The sequence below is a fragment of the Mucor mucedo genome (assembly GCF_025094135.1).
Source record: "Mucor mucedo strain NRRL 3635 chromosome Unknown EV154scaffold_127, whole genome shotgun sequence".
Classification (NCBI taxonomy): Eukaryota; Fungi; Mucoromycota; class Mucoromycetes; order Mucorales; family Mucoraceae; genus Mucor; species Mucor mucedo.
The window spans coordinates 1-20,572 of NW_026252411.1; the positions used below are offsets into that span (position 1 = coordinate 1).

A 20,572-nucleotide genomic window follows, 5' to 3' on the forward strand; every position below is an offset into this window, starting at 1 on the left:
ATAATTTAATTACTTACTTTTTGTCTTACTCTTCCGTGAAATAAAGAAAGCATAATATTGATATCCCAATGTACGTCTGGTTCTTTCTTTTGCAAAAAAAAAAACCTCTCAGATGCATCAATCAACAACACAGAGTTATTATTGAAGTCGTATCAGCATTGAGAATTTTCAAATAGGAAATGGGTCCTCCGGCTGTATCAAGTCCACTTCCAAACATAACTCTACAAAAACGAAGCAATAATACTTTTTTTTTATATAAACCAGACAGAAAACAAAAAAAAAGGTGTAGATGAAGTGTATTCAAATAAAAATTGATACTATTAGAACGTAACTGATTTTTTTTTTTTTTTTTTTTTTTTTACTTTTGAAGATCTCGTTTAAAAGGGTTACACAGTGTAAACAAACCAAAAAAAAATACTTCTCGACTCTTTTTACGACTACAGGACACCATGATATTTGCATGATTAGAATCATACCTTGACAATAAATTTAATGGTGTTACCCTTCAGCGAAAGTAATGTTCATACGCATGTGTTGATATGACGCTATAACATAAACAAAAAACAAAACAGAAAATCTCACAATAAAAGAGAAGAGTAGCTACGCATTTCCGTGTCCTTCACTCTTTCTTTACCTACATCTTCTGGTATGGTGATCGGGCAATATTGCGAAATCCGTGAATGTCAGAAAGACAGGCTGTTTGTCGGTGTAGCTCTTTTATAAGGATTCCTGTTATTTGAAGGTTATGACTTGAAATAAATCTTGAATGACCCAGGTTTTCTGTCATGGTTGCAATTGTAGCATTTATGGTACTTCCTTCGACCCACTACTCTTATCGAGGTCTAGTCACATCTTCTTGAAGGGTGGTTCAAGCGCTAATGTGACTGTGCCAGTACTTAAGTACAAGTGTAGTTGCTGGGAAAAGCCTCATTGTCTTTTTAGGTAAGGGGAAATTATTTCAAGCCATGTAAACCATGCTGGAAATACATTCTTTTTTTATTATTGCACTAGAGATAATGGAGTTCCTGTAGTTTGTATTGGTTCACCGCCCTTGTCAATATTTCCTGTGGGTACGGGATATTTAGTCCTAAACCAACTGTTGGCCCATTTTGCGGGATCATCGTGCTGTGAACACAAGGGTGAAAATGTCACCCCAACATGGTGTTGGTGACAGTTGGGTCTTTAATGCTTCTCTTGTTGTGCATTGTGGGTAGGCTGCATATGGAAGATATTAGAGTCACCTGTAAATCTAGAAGTAAGCGGGTATTTCGAGGACGCACAAGAATTGTAAAAGTAAGGAAATAGAGAGTAAAACCCTTTTTGGGCCAGGATGTGCTTTCACCTTCTCTTGGTCCGACCTGCTAACCAACCCCTTGTTGGGAACTAAGATAAGTACACTTTCTTTTTTTATCTTTAAATAAAAATTTTTGTTTGCAGCCATTACTTAAGTCTTTTTTTTTTTTTTTTCTTTTTTTCGTCATGAGAGACTATAAATATGCATCTTTGGAGATATCAACTTCATACTGGCGTTGGGGACCTTCATTAATTCTGTGTTATTCCTATATCACTTTTCGTCACAGTCAACGCATTGCTCTTCCTCATTGTCCAACCCATGATTCGGTTATTAACCGTGTTTATTTAAAATTATTGGCATTTTTTTTTAAACGTGATCTCAATGACATAGACTATCCTTAGGCTTTCAAAAACTGATAGAATATTCAAGCAATCGACAGGGAGTTATGATGTGTATGGAAAAGTTTTCAAATGAGAAAGGATTTAAAATGCAAAAGCAAGAGGATGTGGTGTCCCAAATACTTATTGAGGAATAGATTTAAAAGTGACAACTAAACGCACAGAAGAAGGGTTACAAAAAAAACCCCGATCTTAAACGGTTTGTTACAGTATTATTATTAACCAGGTATAAAAATTTAGAACTAACAAGATCCCGAGTGTGAATAAATTCAAAGGTAAGATAAAGTAGCACACAAGCATCATAATGATAGTCTCTGTTGACAATGGCACAACGACAAACTTGATAAAGAGGATCAAACAACAATAAACATATGTATCAATGCAATATATATAAACAATCCAATAATATGTGTTCTATTGCTTATGGTAAGCACTAGCTTACATTTACTAATCCAAGAAATATCAGTATGAAGCATTAATCCACCGTGGTCTTTGGTTTCAATCTGCTCATAATAATTCGCCTGTTTACCGTTCACCCAAGGAAAGGTGTAATATATTTTCCCTAATATTCGGATCAAAATAATGTGTAGACTTTGGAGGTTGAAATAACATAGTCTCAAAATACCCTTACGGAAAGATACTTTGCCTTTTACTGAAAATCTTACTTCGAACAAGATGAAATTAGAAATCCATTATTTAGTTCTCCCGTTACATGTTAGATCCCTTTGCACACTTGATAGTGATAAATCTATCAATTTATAAATAAATGAGCTATATAACAGCTATTCTATTCTCTCTATGGGTAGCTAATCTATTAAAAAAACTTTTAATAATAAGTTTCTCTTTCTTATATTCTTGATTTGATAGGAAAGGGTTTTCTTTAATAGCGACAAGTAAAACGCGAAGGTCAGATTTAGGTGCAGGCGAAACGGATGTGACTTATCCCATATATATTGCCAAATGATCAAGCCCGAGAGTTTTGAGATTAGGCAAGAACCTTAAAAGTATGGCTATTTCTCGGTATTTCTTATTACAGGACATAACGTAAATTTCTCAAAACATTTAAATCTATCAAACAGCTCGCTGTAATTGTCCAGGGTGTGAAGGGAAAGATATCGGCATTTCGAACATTAATTCTAAACGCTGGATCGCTTTTATGTATCTACATTAATGCATATACCTGCCTTTCTATTTCATCAGCAAGATTACTTGCATGTAATTTAAGTTTTTCTTGTTTTTGTCAAAAATTTTCACCATGTTTTTTGTTAAGCAATGATAAAACGCATCATATGATTTGGCACCAGGTAGTATATGTATTAGCTGTGACCTTTTGAAAAAAAAAAATTTATTTACTTGATAGTTTGCAGTATATTTGTTTGAGGGCAATTATTCCATGACGATGTCTTTGGCACTGCGATTTTCGACAGATCGCAGGGGTTCGCTCCATTTCAAATTCTGGGTTTGGGTACTTGTGTAGGCATAGACAGGATCGAGAAAAGATCGAGTCATCAATTATTACTTCCAACTTCTTCCACTAAATCAGCAAAATTTGGTTTTCTTATAAAGAAATCCATTGAAATGTAAACATCGTCTGAGGTGTAGAAGTTTAAAGACTTGTAAAGGGGCCTCTTGGTGATTATGTCGTGCCATTGGCGACAAACTTAGGCACATTGCGAGTATTGGTGTAGTTCATTGACAAGGGTGAATAAACGGACGAGAACTTCATTGGTGTTTTATCCATTTTTCTTTTTGAGAAAAAATCAAGGGGGAGTGTGATTGAAACACAATGAATGTGTAGAAAATAGTTCTGGATCTCAGACAAATAGAGTCACAGAGTATGGGAATTTACTGCGTCAACATTCAGGCACTTTTTATATTGATGAAGGGGGTAGAGTGAGTTGTTTATCAAAATTTTAATCGCGCATGGAGACGGCTCTTTTCTGTATAAATGTATTAATATCCATGGAAACAAAAAACAATAATAAAAAGAGTGAAATGGATAGCATCGTGATGTAAATAATGCGTTCATCATGTTGTAGCCAATCAATGTGTAATATGATGGTAGATGAGCCAATCCCAAGGTTGACAGTGACGTTGACCCTAAAATATTCTCAGCATGTTGCACCTGTAATTGGATAGACTGACCTCGAGGTATTCTTCAAAAAATAAAATTTTTCCATCTCTTTTTTTCTTTCTTTTTTTTTCCTCCATCTGTTCTTCTCATCATCTGATAATTAACCAGGAAAATGTCGTTAGAAGGAAGAGAGATTATCATTGGCTCCAAATATAAACTTGGTCGAAAGATTGGTGCAGGTTCTTTTGGCGAAATTTATTTAGGTAAATTACAAAGAAAACATCATCTCTTTTTATTTATTAATCTTGTTTATAAAAGGAACAAATATTATGAGTGGAGAAGATATTGCAGTCAAGTTAGAAAGTATTCGTGCAGCTCATCCTCAATTAGAGTACGAAGCAAGAGTTTACAAGACGTTAGCAGGCGGTGTTGGTATTCCTTTTGTTAGATGGTATGGAAGAGAAGGGGATTTCAATGTACTCGTTATGGATTTATTGGGCCCTTCCATGGAAGATCTTTTCAATTATTGTAAGCGTCGCTTTTCGTTGAAGACCGTTTTATTACTTGCGGATCAATTGGTAAGCATATTTCTTTTGTTTTTATTTCCATCCAATCAAATTATTAAAACTTCCCTTATTTAGTTGTCACGCGTTGAATATGTTCATTCAAAGGGTAAACATTATTTTTTAAAATCTATCAAGGTATGAAACTGATGAACATATTGTTATTTTAGGTTTCATTCATCGAGATATCAAACCTGATAACTTTTTAATGGGTATCGGTAAACGTGGAAACCAAGTCAATATGATCGATTTCGGTTTAGCAAAGAGATTTAGAGACCCAAAGAGCAATGTACATATACCCTACAGAGAGAATAAGAATTTAACGGGTACTCCACGTTATGCAAGTGTCAATACTCACTTGGGAATAGGTAAAATATATATATTTTTGTCTGTATGCATAAATATTAAAAACGCGTTTCCACAGAACAATCACGGCGCGATGATCTCGAATCACTTGGGTATATCCTAGTGTATTTCTGCAGAGGTCAATTACCCTGGCAAGGAATTAGAGCAAGAACCAAGAAAGAAAAATATGATAAGATTATGGAAAAAAAGATGACTACACCTGCAGACGCATTATGTCGTGGTTTGCATCAGGAGTTCGCAATATACCTTAATTATGTCAGATCTCTTCGCTTTGACGATAAACCTGATTATTCTTACCTCCGTAAATTATTCCGAGACCTGTTTGTCCGTGAAGGATTCCAATATGACTATGTATTCGATTGGACTATTCGTAAATTGGTATGTGTACATTCTGATCTTAACTTCCCCCTCTCCTAAATTTATTTTCTATAGCAGGAAAAAAAGGCTGCTTACCAAAATCCTGAATTGAATCCTGTCCATTCATATATTCCTGGCTCTGCTCCATTTGAAGCAGGTCCTAGACGTTTAGCAACTGGCGCACCACTCCCGTCAGCAAATCTTAGAGCTCCTTATCGCTCAGAAACCAAATCACCTGAAACCTCGAAGCGTTTAGATGATGTGATGCTCCAATACCAACAACAGCAAAAAATGCTGCAACATAAACCTGCTTATTTTACCAACCAACCCACCATAACTACCAACCAAGTACAACAGCAGCAGGTACAACAACAACAAGTGCAACAACAGCAGTTGACTTCGCCTACATCGTACCAAGATCCATATGCGTCCCATTTAGGCTACACTGGCACTGGAGGAGGTAGAATGTTGGTCAGGGATAATCAGCAACAACAGCAACATCAGTTGCAACAGCAACAACAGCAGCAGCAGCAGCAACAACAACAACAGCAGCAGCAGCAACAACAGCAACAACAACAACAGTTAGGCGCTAAGTATGAAAGAAAAAGAGTTTTGGCTGATGAAGCCAACCCTATTGAACCAAGCATTGCTGATCCTCTTTTTTCTGTCAAAAGAACACATTTCCATGCTCCCACGGGTTCTTCCAGTAGTAGAGTGTAGGTTTATACAGTTTTTTTACATATACATATTCGATTATTACATCTTCTAAATATTACTAGTTTACGTAGTCAAACGAAAGCAGGCCATGGTTCTCCACATCAGCAACAACAATACTTGAATAATCCCAATACTTCATTCCATCCTGATACCACCTCGCCCTCTTATCTTCCTGATAGTAATGATAATAATAATCAAAATCAAAATACTAACAATAGTAACATGGTTTATCATAATGATATACAGGCAATGATGGATGAACGTGAGTACCCTAGACAATAAAGCAAGGTTATCTCATTAATCACTATCAACTAGAAGGCTTTCTTTAAATTATAATTATACGTTAAATCACAAATTATCAATTTGGGAATAGGTTTTTTATTATTATTATTTTTATTATTATTGTTCTTATTACAGGTTCTAATATATGGGTTACCCTATCGACCGATTTTTCATTACATTTGCAGCAAAAACTCATATATACACTCTCAACTACACCTCAAATGAACCCTTTCCCCCCTCCCAAAAAAAAAGTCATCAATCATATACAATATAACCCCTCTCTTTATCTTTTTTTTTTCCTATTACCAAACAACTTCGTCTTGCTCCCTTCTATTATACACTACATAAATATTCTAAATACAATGATGATGAAATTCTTCTACGCTTATCTGTGTGACGCGACAAATAAGTCGTCTGAATTGACCTGTCACGATAATGCTATAATTTATTATGCGCTAAAGTAGCATACATTATCGTTCTCCATTTACTCATCAATATGGTATTGAAAGAAATCTGGGTTGCCCGTCATGGGTTTCGTGAAGATTGGGTTAATGACAACCCACCTCTCCCTACCAACCTTCGTAATGACCCACCTCTTTCTGATTTTGGAAGACAGCAATCGCTTGAATTAGCTGCTTATTTAAAAGACAAATCAATTGATCGGATTTACTCTTCACCTTTTTATCGCGTTTTAGAAACCGTGTACCCGCTTGTTTTAGAATGTGATATGCCTCTCTTTATTGATAATGCCATGGCGTAGGTATATTTAATATAAAACACAAATAGCATACTAAATTATTCTTAATAGTGAATGGTATGGCTTAACGCATGGTCGCTATTTGCCTTGCGCCCCTCTCCCAGAGTTAAAGAAGCTTTTTCCTAAGCTTAATATCGAACATCATTCGTCCAGTATTCCTTTACCTACTGAGGTGGAGACTGAGCATGATTGTCATCTTCGTGTCAAGAAAGGTTTAGATATTTTGGTAGATGAGTTAGATTCGGATAAGGGGCAGCCCCAAACGATCTTATTATCTGGTCATGCTGCGTCTGCTATTTGCGCTGTACGTGCATTATTAAACGATTCCCATTTCTATGTAAATACTGGCACCTGTTCCCTATCCCGTTTGATTCGACAAGACGACAAAACATGGAAAATAATGGAAAATGGCGATTGCAGTCATCTAAGCCAAGGCGAACAAAGATCCTGGATGTTTTCTGGTGATGTTCCTGACTACGAGTTGAAATGAATATCAAATTGCCATTTTTTTGAAGAAGAAAAAAAAATCCAATAATTAAATCGTACTTCTTTATTCAACCTTTTCACCCAAAGACTTTTTAACTTCTGATCTTAATTCATACAATTGTCCCAATTGTTCATCACTCATCTTATCCAATAATCCTTCGTCCATTTTTTTACCCCAGCCTTCAATAGGGTTGTTAAAGCTTCTGACAAGAGGATCGTGAGAAGGTGCAACTGAATCTTCGGGAAGTGGTTTAGTTTGTGATTGCATCATGTCCAAGTATCTAATAATGTCACAATTTAACGTCCTGGCTTGGGTTTAACTATGCATTTATATAAAAAAAAAGGTCCTTACGATTGCCACTGAGAGACGAAACCTACGATATGTGCAGGATTTTCGATATCTTTATGTCTCTTGAACTCGGCTTTCACGTAATCATCGCCTAATGAACGCATGGCAGCTGGCAACGAGCGGTGAGAGCGTAAAATCTCTCTGTAGAGTTTAAGAGGGGCCATCAAGACCTGTGTTTGCTTTGAGAGATTAGGCATAGTTTAATTACAAGTTTGAAATTTAAAGAAAAAGTTTAGGAAGCCCTGCAAAAGAAACGCTTATTTCACACAGGCCACGCTGTCAAGGATATATGATTATCCGGTTTTGGATGCTTTCGTGTGCAAGGGGAAAATATGAGTTTTAAACGGCTGCGTTTCCATCTCTGAAACCCGAATCAAACCAGCTTTTCTAACAATGCTGCGGTTTTTATTGATGGCTTGATAAACAGTAATGGTTTTTTTCATAATTGCTGTAAATAGCTTATGTATAGAGAAAATAAAAGCAGTCCTTGCACAAAGGACCTCCCGTGTGTGGAGGTACTCCAAACATATCGGGGAAGAAAAAAAATTTTCGTTTACTGATTTTTTCGTTTTTTTTTTAATTATAAGAGTTTGTTCAAACTTGGAATTATTCAGATCTTTTTTAAACACGCCCTTAGTAACAAGGTGGGTGGCCAGACGTACGTCGTCATGTCTCCCAGCCAAAAGAGGAAGGGAGTTTGATCGTATTAAGCCGGAAAAGTATCATCATTATTTCCATGAAATGGAAGGATCAACGTTCCATCATTTGCAATCCGAGAATACATTTGAAAGACCTTTTTAAAAAGTACAACTTGTGGTGTTTACAATTATATCATTTACTCGATTTTTTTACTATTTTTTTTTTTTTTTTTTTTTGCGTACTTGTCCATTCAAACGATTTGTAGCACCCCTCGTTTGACATCTACCCAAAATTGGCTTTGGATTGAATCAACAATTACACGAGTAAATCTCCTAAAAGCCGTTTTCGACCGGGGGGTTCTCAAATACACTTGTAAGCCACTTTGTCAATAGAGAAAAGGACTAGATTTAGATTTCTGCCAATTTTAACATATGCTTTAGATGTGAAAGTACGACTCCCAACTTAACACGTTTACTACTGATTTCACCGATTTTTTTTTTCTGTGTTAGTCGTGTTTAACATCTCGATGTTGCCTTGAGGGCTAACTGTTATACTCTTCGTGGAAATAGCTAATTTCTTACCTCTGAATATTCCCAAAAAGACTTATCTTTGCTCATCTAGTAAGATTGCATTATCAAGAGATTATCAAAAGTGGCCCTTGAAATGGCGCTGTTTACATTCACAAGTCCAATCTATTCAACTACTAGTGCGAATAAACAAATGCTGAATATGTATCACTTATTTGTCTCAAATAACAATTGTCCCTGACTCCTTGATCCTTTGTTTCTTTAAAACTAGTTCACAAAAACTTGATTCGTTGACCAATTGTTAACCAAGTTGAGGATCCATTTTTTTTTTTTTTTTTTTCAAAGTAGTTTTTTGACCTTTATAAAAGATTGGAAAACGGATCTAAAGGGTAAGACTTGTGATATCACATGGCCCATCAGTGCGTAATTTTTAGTATAGTCAGTGTAACGTGCCGCCATCTGGCATAGCGAACTATGATTATTCTCTCCTTCAGATTTGTTTATTTTTTTTTTTTTTTCTGTATCAAATCTATACGTATGATCAGATAATCCGATTACAGAAATCGTAATCTACATTACAATCGCAAAAATACATGGAATTCTGCTTCATTCTATGACAATTATGCTGGACACATAGATGTTTGGAGAAATCAACAATAACACGATGCAGTATAAATAATTTATAGTTATTGGGGGAAAAAAAAAGGAATTAAAAAAATTTATTTATAAGGAAAAATATTTAACATGTTTTCAAATAATCGATAGATTATTTAGAAATGAATTTTGTACAAATGAGATATCTAGATACCACCTCTAACTAATAAGGCATCAATGATAGCAAGGATGGTCCACTTTCTGTTTTCAGCTTCAGGGAACACTAAAGAACGTTCAGAGTAGAAGACTTCGTCATCCACCTCCTCAGGCTTACGAGGAAGACAATGCATGAAGATCCAGTCGCTCTTGGCGTTACCACGCTTGGCCAAATCACTGGTAACTTGGAAACCGGCAAATTCTGCGATACGCTTCTTCTTTTCCTCTTCTTGACCCATGCTGACCCTTTTAAGACAATAACAAAAAAAAATATATTAATACACAAACTCATAAAACAACCTTGAACCAAAATCTTACCAGGTATCAGTGACAATAACATCACAATCCTTGACAGCCTCTTCGGGACTAGTTGTGAAAACGACAGTGGCACCAGTCTTTTTGGCGTCGGCTTGAGCGATATCAATGACATCTTGATCACAGACATAACCAGCGGGACAGGCAGCAGAAACACTGATACCACACTTGGGGAAAGCAACAAGAATTTCTTGGAGAATGTTGTTAGCATCACCAACCCATGCGACCTTCAACCCCTTCAAAGTTTCACGGGGATGTTGAGTATGTGCAGAGTAAACGCCAGCGGGGACATTGTTTTGCTTAGCATGATAGTATTCATGAAGAGTCATCAAATCAGCCAAGATTTGAGTAGGATGGTACTTTTCAGACAAGGCGTTAATGATGGGAACTGCGGATTCTTTAGCGAGGGTCTGTATATAAAAAAAAAAATAGAATGGATAAATATTTAAAATCTTTCTCTCGGTTAATTTTTAAATATATTCACAAAGCGCGCTAAAAAAGTGCACTTTGCAAACACATTCAAGCCTGTTTTATCATACCTCAATTTCATCATGACCACCAACACGAGCCATAATGGCATCAACCATGGAGCTGACAACATGAGTGGTATCGTATAAGGACTCGTTGACACCAAGTTGAATGTCTTGACCACCCAAGAACATAGCATTACCACCTAACCCAAAAAATGTCAAAACAAGTTCTAATCCAGAAACGAAAAAAAAAAAAAAAAAAAAAACTCTCTGATAAATTACCTAAATATCCAACAGCGGTCTCGGTAGCAACACGAGTACGGGTGGATCTCTTTGAGAAAATAAGACCAACAGTCTTACCGACTAAAGGACGTTCGGTTCTAGCCTCGGGGTAGTTGTACTTTGATTCGACCTTGAACTTGATAGCACGATCAACTAAATCAAGAAGCTGTTCGGCAGAGTAATCAGCGGTGGTGATAAAATGGTTGGGCTTAGTGGTATTAATTGTGATGGCAGACATATTGTTGTAGTCAAAATATAAAAGTGTGTTAAGGAAAAAAAAAAAAAGGTAATCCCAATGATGAAAGTCTAATATATAGGGTCTTTTTTTTTTAACGCGGAGTAAATAATAAACAATCCGATCGGCTGTTATCTTCTCAATTTCTCGAACTTTTTGGGCTGTTCAATGTTTTTTACCCCAGATTTACAGTGAAAAAAGCTGTGACTCATTATTTTGATAAATAGTTATCATCCTGAGTCACAGCGTTGGGCTCGTTGTACAAACTAAATATGCGTTCCTTTTTTTTTTTTTCTTCAGAAAAAAACAAAAAAATCTTGACATCATTGAATTTTAATTTACTCCTTTATTTATTTTTTCTACGTTTCTATACATGTAACCTTTCTGTTTATTTTCTCAATGCACATCATGGCAAACTAAACTCTACACTTTACACATCGATCTGAGATTTAAAAAAGTTTTTTTTTTTTTTTTTTTTTTTTTACACGCGAATCAAAACCACCTACTAATATAAGTGAGGAACGTATATCATTTTGCGAAAAAGAAATGATACATTGGTAATGCAGAAAACAGTAAATATCCCTGTTTTTTATTTATATGACAGGCTATCAAAACAAATCTTTGCGTTACCTAGCCCTGTGTCTTACAAGAAAAGTTTAAGCAAACATAATCAGCTTGGACAGACAATTGTGTTGGTAAAAACTTTAAGCGGGTATTTTCCCACAGTCTTTGATTGATTAATTAAATGATGTTCATAAGTTGAAAGCTCCAAAAGAAAACTGGGTTAACCATTTGGTTTTAATTCTGAGATCAAATAGTGAACCCTTCAAGAATTATAGTGGGTATCACAAGAATACCATATATATATTGCCAGGGTATCACCCACACCATTTTATATCCCCTATTATAAAAAAATGTTTATGGGTGTTAACAATAATCTCATGTAGGTATTGTTTTCGTCTCCTTGTATCCTCTATAAATTATAAGGTTTATGGTAATTTATCCATGTATGTTATGTTACCGGGTGGACTGGGGTAAAATGAGCGGAGTAGAATGGGAAACATGTAGGAGAACTGTGTACAATTTACTAACCAATAATGGAGATCATGATATCATTCACATATTCTTTATTTTAGTTTTTAAACGTCAGATTCAGGTTGTCTCATCAATGGCGTGTACATTAGAAGATACCAGTCATTATTTCAGGTTTAAACACTATAAAAGGTGGAACAATTCACTGTCAGGTCATTGCAACCGAACAGTTTACTAAGTGATTTGAATATATTTTTGCTAGATCCAAGAAGAGGACAAATGTTTCCTTATCCGTAACAATTTAATGACGGTCCAGGGTTGAATATTATACATACCACCTCTGTCTCAAATTCTATAATATACGCCAGCCCGTACACAATTGTGTTTTGAGTGTAGTTTACTATAGGCATCCGCCGCCTTTTTCATCGTTTTTTTTAAAGGGTTAACTTTTATTTGAATATATACATTTTGATGTCTAGCTATTTAATCTAAATGGAAGGGTACAAAATCTGGCTTTATCCTTTGTAATAACCTGAATGAACTTTGCTGAATTTTGTTTTAGGTTGGATTTGTATGTACCCTAATTACTGTACATATACATCAACAATACCTTGCGGTACAAATACACTTCCGCTTTAATGTTTCATATGTATACTCATGTATGTCTAGTATGTTTTTAAGACCTATCCATCTTTGATTAATTGAAATGCATGTCGAATCAATGATATAGTTTTTACACTTTAAATTCAGATAACGTTGGTGTTTTTTTAAGATGTATGATATTGGTTTTCAGACAGTTTGACAAGCTACACTACGACTTTTACCTGTAAACTCTTTAGGCCTTCTCCTCACTAGAGTGAGACAAGACACCCACATTGGAGGTGGCGTTTTATCTTTAAAAGACATTTGGCCGGCCTTGGTCATCCCAGATGGATTGAGAAATAGTAAGCACGTTCTTTGCAACCATCACATCACAATTCCGAAAAACATTGCATAGTTTTCAGATCAATATCTAATGGACGTGTGGTAATTTTTTTTTTATCATACCGCACCTCAGGTTTATTGTAAAATAATTAATAAGGCATTTTATTACAATCACCCTTTTTGAATTTCTCTCCATGTCCTCTTGAATTCCTGTTCCTGTTTGTGTCTTTGCGTAATACCGCCCACGCCATGGCATTCTTTTGAAGAAAGACGTTTTAAAATAATCGCCTCTGTGATAAGATACAAACACGTTCTTCCTTTCAGGATCATTTGTGCATGGCCTAAAATATGTATTTATCTGGTCAAGATTAAAGTCGTCGAATTTCGAAACAATACTTTTAATAGACGAAGATGACTTAGTACGACGACAGAAAAGCACGCGGCATGTATATCTATCAGTGTAAATTCCGTTCAAAAAAACCAGTTTTTCATTGGCTAAAGCCAACTCTTTTAAACTATTGAGGCTAACGATAGACAAAGGTTTGGTGTTGATAAAGACATAAAAAGTTCCTGTATAATCTTTCTTTTGTATTCACCTTCTAATCTTCAACTTGGTAAAATTAAAAATAGTCCTAAAACGCCTTTCTGCAAAGCTGACTAAAGTCCCATTTTTTTTCTTTCTCTAACTTCGAGCCCGGAAAAAAAATATCAGTAACATTCTGACTATTAGTTTAGATAGAACGCTACTTTAAAACCATGGATAACTAGGAAGCTAGCTGTAGATAGTCTGAGCAGCATAAAAACGTTTTACATCAGTTTCAATGTTTTAAAATTTCATCAGAAAATAGTTTTTGGGAATGACCAATCTATTATAATATGGTAAATGTTAAACTTAAGCATTATTTTAACTGTAAATTTAAAACTTCATACATTAGTAAAATTGCTCTTCCTGTGATATTATGTTATTGAGATTCTCTCTGTCACAGAAAGGCAATTAATAGCTAGACATGTTTCAATTTTAAGCAAGGGTAACTGTAATTAATCTAATGTACTATGATTTGATGTAGATAAACATGGATAAAAAATATATATCTATCCTTTTTTAAAAGTGTGATACATGGTAGCATGAGACGCTGGAAATTATGCTGATTAGATATTGTATTATGGGATTCTTATAAATATCATGGAATTATTTTCAGGGTAGTATTTAGTCAAATTCGTTGTAAAATGAGCCCAAAATTTGCCAGCCAAGTAAAACACGGATAAAGACACTCCAGCAACAATCCCGGCCCTGCATTATTATGCTTTGTGGGGTTCTCCCATTCCTCATTGTCTTTTACCGCTGTTCCACGGTTTCCCGCAAAAATAAGAATTTAATGTAAGATCGGGTTATTAAAAACCTTGTTCAGTGATTGAGTTTATAAAATAAAAATACGGTAGTTAGACCTCGTCTAGAACACACACACACACAGAAACATAAAGTCTATGTAAGCATTTTGCGGTGAGTGATGATTTGCTAGAGGTTCTCCCGTAAGATACCTAACTTGATGAACCGATTTTTTTGGGGGGGGGGGGTTTGTTACATTATACTATTATGTATTTTTGACAGACTGAGCATTTTGATCTAATGCTTTGCATTAACAAATGGATCGAGGGAATTCAAGTGTTACAAAGATGATAGTGCAGGTTATAGAAAATTAAATGGGTATTTTTGATAACGACAAAAGTTTTGTTGCATTAGACTTTATCGTAGTAACTGTTAACTCGATTGCACCTGTTTTTAATCCTCTGTTTAAGATCTGACTCATCACTTAATATATCTATTATTTTAGTTCTACAGTATTAATTATCATCAGATATGATGCTTATACAAGAAGTAATTTTTTGCTATTACGCTGATGCAGCATAAAGATCAATGTTTCTAATAATGTATCCCCCCCCCCCTAAAAAATCAAATACATTCAAGGCGGTGTGTCCATTTGATAATTAATTTTTACTAATGACTGGTTTTAAGCGATTCGACATTTCTTTTTATATAGACGTAACTATCATTACATCTAAAACGATTGAATTCATAAGTACTTAAATTTCTGTTGATTTTGTATGTCATGGATCTCCAAATTTAAGAGCACGATGTTTTCTCCTTAAAAATTCCTTCCATAAAAACTATATAACATGAGAGCTGAACAGATAAGCTACAGTATAATGACCTCTTTATAGGAAAGAAACAAGTAATAAAAAAGTTAAACATGTAATTTTGTCTGATTAACGGATAAACAATTTAGCGATACGAAGATCTTGACACCCAAAAAAAAAAAAAAAATCCGTACCACATTTCAAAGATATGCATCTTCCCAGACATTTTAGGGTAACATTGAAACATAGATGTTATTTATAAACAATTTGATTATATAAGCTGTTTGTTGTATGACAACGGTCGTCATATTTAGATATATACAGGTCAGGTTGTTATTCCAAGGTAAAATACAAAAAACCTTAAATGAGATGTGTATATCCTCACCATCCTAAATTCAAATAAACAGTATTAAGTGGACGCAGTACCTTTTTTTTTTTTTAAATAATGTACATGAGAGAGTATAAACTACGAATTTAGATCTACAATGGCGTAATGATTTCGTCTTTTAATTCACAATACACGTAATTAAGATTTCGTGTTAAACTCGTGCAAAGATTAATAAAAGATACACTGTTTTGTAATAAGATGTTTATCGCAACACTTGCAAACTATAAAGCTCAAATGTACCATTTTTAGAGATAAATTAAAAGAACCAAAAAAAAAAAAAAATCGTCTTAGCAAAAACTCTCCCTCAATTGACTATGCTCTCCCTTCCAGATGATTTGTAGGTAAAGTCATCTTTTTAGGAGGATAAAACGTCATCTACCTTACGAGATATCATCTTTCTGGCATGTTCGATGAAATTTGTTTCGCAGAAAAGGACTTTTAAAAACTTGACTATTTGAATACTACACTAAAAAAAAAAAGGACGTTTTCTCCAATGGTATATTTTCTTCAATTACGTAACTGTTTTACCCTTCCGTGTAACTTGTAACGTTCAAGTAATTTTCATTACCACACTGGCATCATCGTCTGTCGTTTTTCTTTTTTTTAGTGTCCTTTTTTCTTTCTCCGCAGCAGTAAAAAAAAAAAAGTACTACGGAAAAAAAAAAAAAAAATGAAAATCCCAGTGATTCATGCATTTTTCTTGGATGTGTTTTTGTGTGCTGTAAAAATTGGGGAATGGGGGTAATAGATTATACGACAAAGAATGATTTACGGTGAATAGACCATATGGAGTTTGGGTGAGAAAAAAAAAAAAAGAGTGGCCTTGTTAATTCTTTCCCCACACATATTCTATTTGCTCCATGACCTAGGTTTCAAAAGAAAAAAGAATTCCCCGGAAGGGATGAAAAAACTAGCTGGGAAATTTTACAGAAAAGGGAAAATCTACGGAGAGCTAAAAGCTGGGAAGGGAAAATTAGGCCCAGTCCCAGGATCCGCGGGAAAATAGTAAAGAAGTTGGGTGCGTTAGTGCTTACAACTTAAACAAGAATATCTCTAACTTACACACACACAGACATAATATAACGGACAGTTTTTATATCACAAAGTAAGGTAAAGGCATTCAAAATGTGGGTAGAAAATTCAAACTTTTTGATGTGCTGTATTATAATTAGGTGAATTTTTTTTTTTCATTTAGTGCCACAATTTTGAAGCGGCCATTTAAACCCCAGGAAAAAAAAAAAAAGGCCTATATAAACAAGAAGTTTTGGGTTCTGTTTCTTACTTTTTTTTTTTTCTTCTCTTGATTATATTCACACACACATACTCAAATTAAAAATGTCCACTGATTACCTTACCTTGAACAGAACCGGCGACAAGATGCCCATTCGCGGTTTCGGCTGTTGGAAGATTGACACCAAGGATTGTGAGGAGACCGTCTACCAAGCTATCAAGACTGGTTACCGTCTTTTCGATGGTGCCTGTGATTATGGTAACGAAGTCGAGGTTGGTCGTGGTATTAACAAGGCCATCAACGAAGGTTTGGTCAAGAGAGAAGATCTTTTCATCGTCACCAAGCTCTGGAACACCTTCCACAGCAAGAAGCACGTCCGTGCCTTGTTCGATAGACAATTAAAGGATACCGGTCTTGAATACTTTGATCTTTATCTCATTCATTGTAAGTACATTTTAAGACGCGTCATTCGTTTGTTGGGGGGTTATTAGTATACTAACTCTTACATTCTTAACTAGTCCCCGTTCCCTTGCAATATGTTGACCCTGCTACCGTCTACCCTCCCGGTTGGTATGTCGGTGATGCCAAGTCTCTTCAATTCGAGCAATCTCCCATCCACGAATGTTGGGCTGAGTTAGAAAAGATTGTCGATGCTGGTTTGGCTCGTAACATTGGTGTTGCTAACTTCAACTGTCAAGCTATCTTGGACTTGCTTACCTATGCTAGAATTAAGCCTGCCGTTTTACAAATCGAACTCCATCCTTACTTGCCTCAAGAGCGTTTGGTCAAGTGGGTCAAGGAACAAGGTATTCAAATCACTGCTTACTCTTCTTTCGGTCCTACCTCTTATGTTGACTTGACTGAATCTGGTAAGACTTATACCTCTTTGCTCGAACACGCCAGTGTCAAGTCTGTTGCCGATAAGCACAACGTCTCCACTGGTCAAGTCTTGCTCCGTTGGGCTTTGGACCGTGAATTCGCTGTTATCCCCAAGAGTGTTAACGCTGGTAGAATGAAGGCTAACTTGGAAATCTTGGATATCAAGCTCGATGCTGAGGATAACAAGACTTTGGATTCTCTCAAGACCAACCAAAGATTCAACGATCCCATGACCTACGGTTTCGGTTTGCCTCTTTTCGATTAAGCAATACACACACATACACACACACACACACACCCCTTGTAATTTAATAAATACCGCAATTTTTTTTGTTCATCAGTCACTTTTTTTTTTTTATTTAACTAATGTTGCTCAATACCGGCTTCTAGCATGGCATGCCTGGCATGAATACCTTGGAATCGTCTACGTTTCGCATCGATCCAAAGCATGGTTTCTGCATAGGTTTTAGGTAAGATACGACGCAATTTCACTTTATCGTTTCCTGAAGCCAAGGTGAAATGGAAAACATTGGTAGTTTCACGCGTACCCTTTTCAATATTAATGACCTCTGCAATGACACGGACTTGTACTGACCGATGTGGGTATCCCTCGGATAAAACAATACCTGATCTCAAATTCAATAATGTACCCACATGCACTGGCTTTCGAAAAGTGACTTCATCCATCGACAACAAGGTAGGTGAGGAAGTCTTCATGAAGAGAGCAGTATTTGCATACGCCAATTCATAGGCACGACGCATCAAGTAACCACCAAAGATATTGTTGTGCAGGTTACGATCTTGAGGCTGCATTAAAAAATTACTTTCAATCTTTGTATCACGCATCCAAACTAGGTTAGAAGGCAATGGCTGCATTTCATCAGACGATTGAGAGTTCATAAAGGCGTCATCACCTGTACCGTTGGTGTACTGAGAATACTGCAGAAAGATGTCGTGGATATCAAGACGTTCCTCGGGCGTAGGAGGTTGACGATGTAAACCTGTCTCGGCAGCACGTCGCTTACGTTTCTTGTTGGCTTCAGCCATCTCGAATAATCTTTCTTCGGCAGGTGACGTCAGTTTTAATGGGTTAACTTTGACAGGCTTGTGCGTAGCAGGGTCAATGGCTACCATCGTGAATCGGGTGGCCAATACTGTGTTTTTGCTTAAAATACCAAGATTCTCGGGGTTCTCAATCTTGCTCTTGGGAAGACGACGTTCTCCTTCAGGCACCGTTTCCGCCTTAATAAAGACTTTTTTTTTTTGTTTTGTTTAGTTTCATTGAGCTACTTTTTTTTTTTTTTTTTTTTTTTTTTTTTTTTTTTTTTGCATTTTAATCAAGACTTACTCTCTATAGAACTGTTACCGACGTAACTTACGTGACCACTCAACTTGTAATTTTCAATACCGGCTTCGGGTAAAAACAAGTCTAATCGGTCTACACTGGCAGTGACCACCGTGATGGGAGGAGCATTAGGATCTCCATTATCGATATGTTTATAGGCAATTGCACCAGCAAGCGCATCCAAATCTAAAAGAAAAAGCAGGTGAGATGAGTCTACAATTCTAATACTATAGCCCTCTCTTTGTCACACACAATGATAAAGATACCTTCTAATAGTTTGCCTGTACGAATTTTACCATCAGAAAAGATGTATTCATCCAATAGTGCTGGATCTGATTTAAAAGGAAGATATTCCTCGATATAACTATCAAACATCTGTCATTCAAAAAAAAAAAAAAAAAAAAATGTGAGTTTCTCCCGGGGAATCAAATATCACAAACACATCAATGCAAAACTTACGGTTTTGTCAATTAATTTACGAGGTTGAGCATTGGCATTGACGATTGGTTTTTTAGATTCATGAGCCAATATTTTGTCCATCCAGAAACCATTGGGTCTGACAGTATAAACATTTTCATCATTGCCTTGTGCAAAAACTGCATAAATATAAATAAATAAATAAAAAAAATCATTTAGCATATATATATATATATAAAAAGCAAAATAAACCAACGTTACTTTCTTTTAAATTATTCAGTTTGGTTGTAGTATGAATGGTAGCAGCAGCACATGTACGTAAAGGTGTACAGAGTAAAACTCTTTTCAGTGGTTGTTGATATTTTTGACACCACATATTATAATATAAATAAAGAGAGAGGACGAAAACGGAAAGTACGTATCTGTGCGGGGTAAAGAAAAAAAAAATATATTTCATATCACAAACCCCCCCGGAATCTTTTGTTTCTTTACGGTCACAATCCCCCAAAAAAAAAACTCTCCCACGGGCATTGTGGCATACGTTTACCCGATGTTGCCTTCCCATTCTATCAGTTTTGATAAATGTATACATCACTATTTAAAAAAAAGTAACGCGTTGTATCCTTCATCTCTTTTAAATTTATTTTTATACTTCATGCCAAAGTATTACCTAGAGTGGAAAGAACGATACTTGGACTGGAATCAACAAGCTGCGTTTATGCCTGAATCCCACATGTGGTACAAAACTAGCAATTTAATTTACTACTTACATCATTTACGACATTTCATTATCAAGGAAGAAGGTAGCTTTCTGGCCTTACATCACGAACCTATCCCCGCTACCGAATTTGTCCGTTTTCCAGATGACGGAAGTTACATGTGTGAAGGGATTGGTGATTGGAACATTCATCTAGACATGATACTGCTGTGTTTAAATATATTGTTAGAGGTAAAACCAGTCGAAGAAAGCTGTTTCCAGAATTTGATTGATGTAGAGCTCAAGATGCTAGAGAAAGTGAATGTGTTATTGCAGTGTACTACGCAAGAGCGTAATTTAATGACGCGACAAAAGTTTGAAGCCATGTATAACTTGACGTGGGGGGGATATCCTGCTCTTGACTATAAATCCATGCCTGTAGTGGTGGTTTATTTTGCCGAACGTGTAGATATAGTATGTCGTACAGTTGTACGCTACAAGCATCGTTTCCTAATGTGGCACTAGGCTGTGACTTTATTTTTCACAAGGGATAAAAAATAAAAATTTTATCTATTTTTTTTTTTTTTTTTTAGCACGGGGAA

General features: G+C 35.8%; 8 protein-coding genes across 8 annotated transcripts; 5 read left to right on the plus strand and 3 right to left on the minus strand.

The window, feature by feature from the left end:
* Positions 1-3,848: 3,848 nt before the first annotated feature.
* Positions 3,849-6,454, plus strand: EV154DRAFT_545660 (kinase-like domain-containing protein). The gene is made up of 9 exons (XM_051604664.1): positions 3,849-4,029; positions 4,085-4,344; positions 4,408-4,438; positions 4,500-4,697; positions 4,754-5,073; positions 5,128-5,523; positions 5,620-5,766; positions 5,875-5,994; positions 6,016-6,454. The coding sequence occupies exons 1-9, from the start codon at positions 3,939-3,941 to the stop codon at positions 6,049-6,051; spliced, it is 1,599 nt and encodes a 532-aa protein (XP_051452952.1). The 5' UTR covers positions 3,849-3,938; the 3' UTR covers positions 6,052-6,454.
* Positions 6,455-7,323, plus strand: EV154DRAFT_450747 (histidine phosphatase superfamily). The gene is made up of 2 exons (XM_051597218.1): positions 6,455-6,807; positions 6,860-7,323. The coding sequence occupies exons 1-2, from the start codon at positions 6,548-6,550 to the stop codon at positions 7,296-7,298; spliced, it is 699 nt and encodes a 232-aa protein (XP_051452953.1). The 5' UTR covers positions 6,455-6,547; the 3' UTR covers positions 7,299-7,323.
* Positions 7,324-7,358: 35 nt separating this feature from the next.
* EV154DRAFT_428920 (uncharacterized protein) lies at positions 7,359-7,840 on the minus strand (the record flags this gene model as incomplete). The annotated part of the gene is made up of 2 exons (XM_051596443.1): positions 7,359-7,575; positions 7,647-7,840. The coding sequence occupies 2 exons, from the start codon at positions 7,838-7,840 to the stop codon at positions 7,359-7,361; spliced, it is 411 nt and encodes a 136-aa protein (XP_051452954.1).
* A 539-nt stretch (positions 7,841-8,379) lies between these two features.
* Positions 8,380-9,446, plus strand: EV154DRAFT_485929 (uncharacterized protein; the record flags this gene model as incomplete). The annotated part of the gene is made up of 5 exons (XM_051598792.1): positions 8,380-8,447; positions 8,548-8,654; positions 8,852-8,902; positions 9,178-9,198; positions 9,355-9,446. 5 exons carry the CDS (start codon positions 8,380-8,382, stop codon positions 9,444-9,446), a joined length of 339 nt encoding a protein of 112 aa, XP_051452955.1.
* On the minus strand, positions 9,208-11,079 carry EV154DRAFT_545662 (ornithine carbamoyltransferase). The gene is made up of 4 exons (XM_051604665.1): positions 10,687-11,079; positions 10,474-10,607; positions 9,938-10,344; positions 9,208-9,865 (listed from the first exon to the last, which is right to left on the minus strand). Exons 1-4 carry the CDS (start codon positions 10,922-10,924, stop codon positions 9,610-9,612), a joined length of 1,035 nt encoding a protein of 344 aa, XP_051452956.1. The 5' UTR covers positions 10,925-11,079; the 3' UTR covers positions 9,208-9,609.
* A 5,657-nt stretch (positions 11,080-16,736) lies between these two features.
* Positions 16,737-17,776, plus strand: EV154DRAFT_428913 (4-dihydromethyltrisporate dehydrogenase; the record flags this gene model as incomplete). The annotated part of the gene is made up of 2 exons (XM_051596441.1): positions 16,737-17,076; positions 17,151-17,776. The coding sequence occupies 2 exons, from the start codon at positions 16,737-16,739 to the stop codon at positions 17,774-17,776; spliced, it is 966 nt and encodes a 321-aa protein (XP_051452957.1).
* Positions 17,763-19,721, minus strand: EV154DRAFT_450757 (putative acyl-CoA hydrolase). The gene is made up of 5 exons (XM_051597219.1): positions 19,535-19,721; positions 19,316-19,452; positions 19,123-19,231; positions 18,860-19,042; positions 17,763-18,764 (listed from the first exon to the last, which is right to left on the minus strand). The coding sequence occupies exons 1-5, from the start codon at positions 19,647-19,649 to the stop codon at positions 17,875-17,877; spliced, it is 1,434 nt and encodes a 477-aa protein (XP_051452958.1). The 5' UTR covers positions 19,650-19,721; the 3' UTR covers positions 17,763-17,874.
* Positions 19,722-19,743: 22 nt separating this feature from the next.
* Positions 19,744-20,558, plus strand: EV154DRAFT_523998 (uncharacterized protein). The gene has a single exon (XM_051603164.1). It carries the CDS (start codon positions 19,824-19,826, stop codon positions 20,493-20,495), a length of 672 nt encoding a protein of 223 aa, XP_051452959.1. The 5' UTR covers positions 19,744-19,823; the 3' UTR covers positions 20,496-20,558.
* Positions 20,559-20,572: the final 14 nt, after the last annotated feature.

Excerpts from the sequence above, each read along its gene's own strand:
- EV154DRAFT_545660 (XM_051604664.1), top strand. The coding sequence starts at position 3,939 with ATGTCGTTAGAAGGAAGAGAGATTATCATTGGCTCCAAATATAAACTT. Across the intron at positions 5,524-5,619 it reads CTGGAGGAGGTAGAATGTTG|CAACAACAACAACAGTTAGG; the intron begins GTCAGGGATAAT and ends CAGCAACAACAG. Across the intron at positions 5,767-5,874 it reads CGGGTTCTTCCAGTAGTAGA|CAACAACAATACTTGAATAA; the intron begins GTGTAGGTTTAT and ends TCTCCACATCAG.
- EV154DRAFT_450757 (XM_051597219.1), bottom strand. The coding sequence starts at position 19,649 with ATGTGGTGTCAAAAATATCAACAACCACTGAAAAGAGTTTTACTCTGT. Across the intron at positions 19,232-19,315 it reads GTAAATTAATTGACAAAACC|ATGTTTGATAGTTATATCGA; the intron begins GTAAGTTTTGCA and ends TTTGAATGACAG. Across the intron at positions 19,043-19,122 it reads TACAGGCAAACTATTAGAAG|ATTTGGATGCGCTTGCTGGT; the intron begins GTATCTTTATCA and ends TTTTTCTTTTAG.
- EV154DRAFT_523998 (XM_051603164.1), top strand. The coding sequence starts at position 19,824 with ATGTTGCCTTCCCATTCTATCAGTTTTGATAAATGTATACATCACTAT.
- EV154DRAFT_450747 (XM_051597218.1), top strand. The coding sequence starts at position 6,548 with ATGGTATTGAAAGAAATCTGGGTTGCCCGTCATGGGTTTCGTGAAGAT. Across the intron at positions 6,808-6,859 it reads TTTATTGATAATGCCATGGC|TGAATGGTATGGCTTAACGC; the intron begins GTAGGTATATTT and ends TATTCTTAATAG.
- EV154DRAFT_545662 (XM_051604665.1), bottom strand. The coding sequence starts at position 10,924 with ATGTCTGCCATCACAATTAATACCACTAAGCCCAACCATTTTATCACC. Across the intron at positions 10,608-10,686 it reads GACCGCTGTTGGATATTTAG|GTGGTAATGCTATGTTCTTG; the intron begins GTAATTTATCAG and ends TTTTTGGGTTAG. Across the intron at positions 9,866-9,937 it reads GTTATTGTCACTGATACCTG|GGTCAGCATGGGTCAAGAAG; the intron begins GTAAGATTTTGG and ends TTGTCTTAAAAG.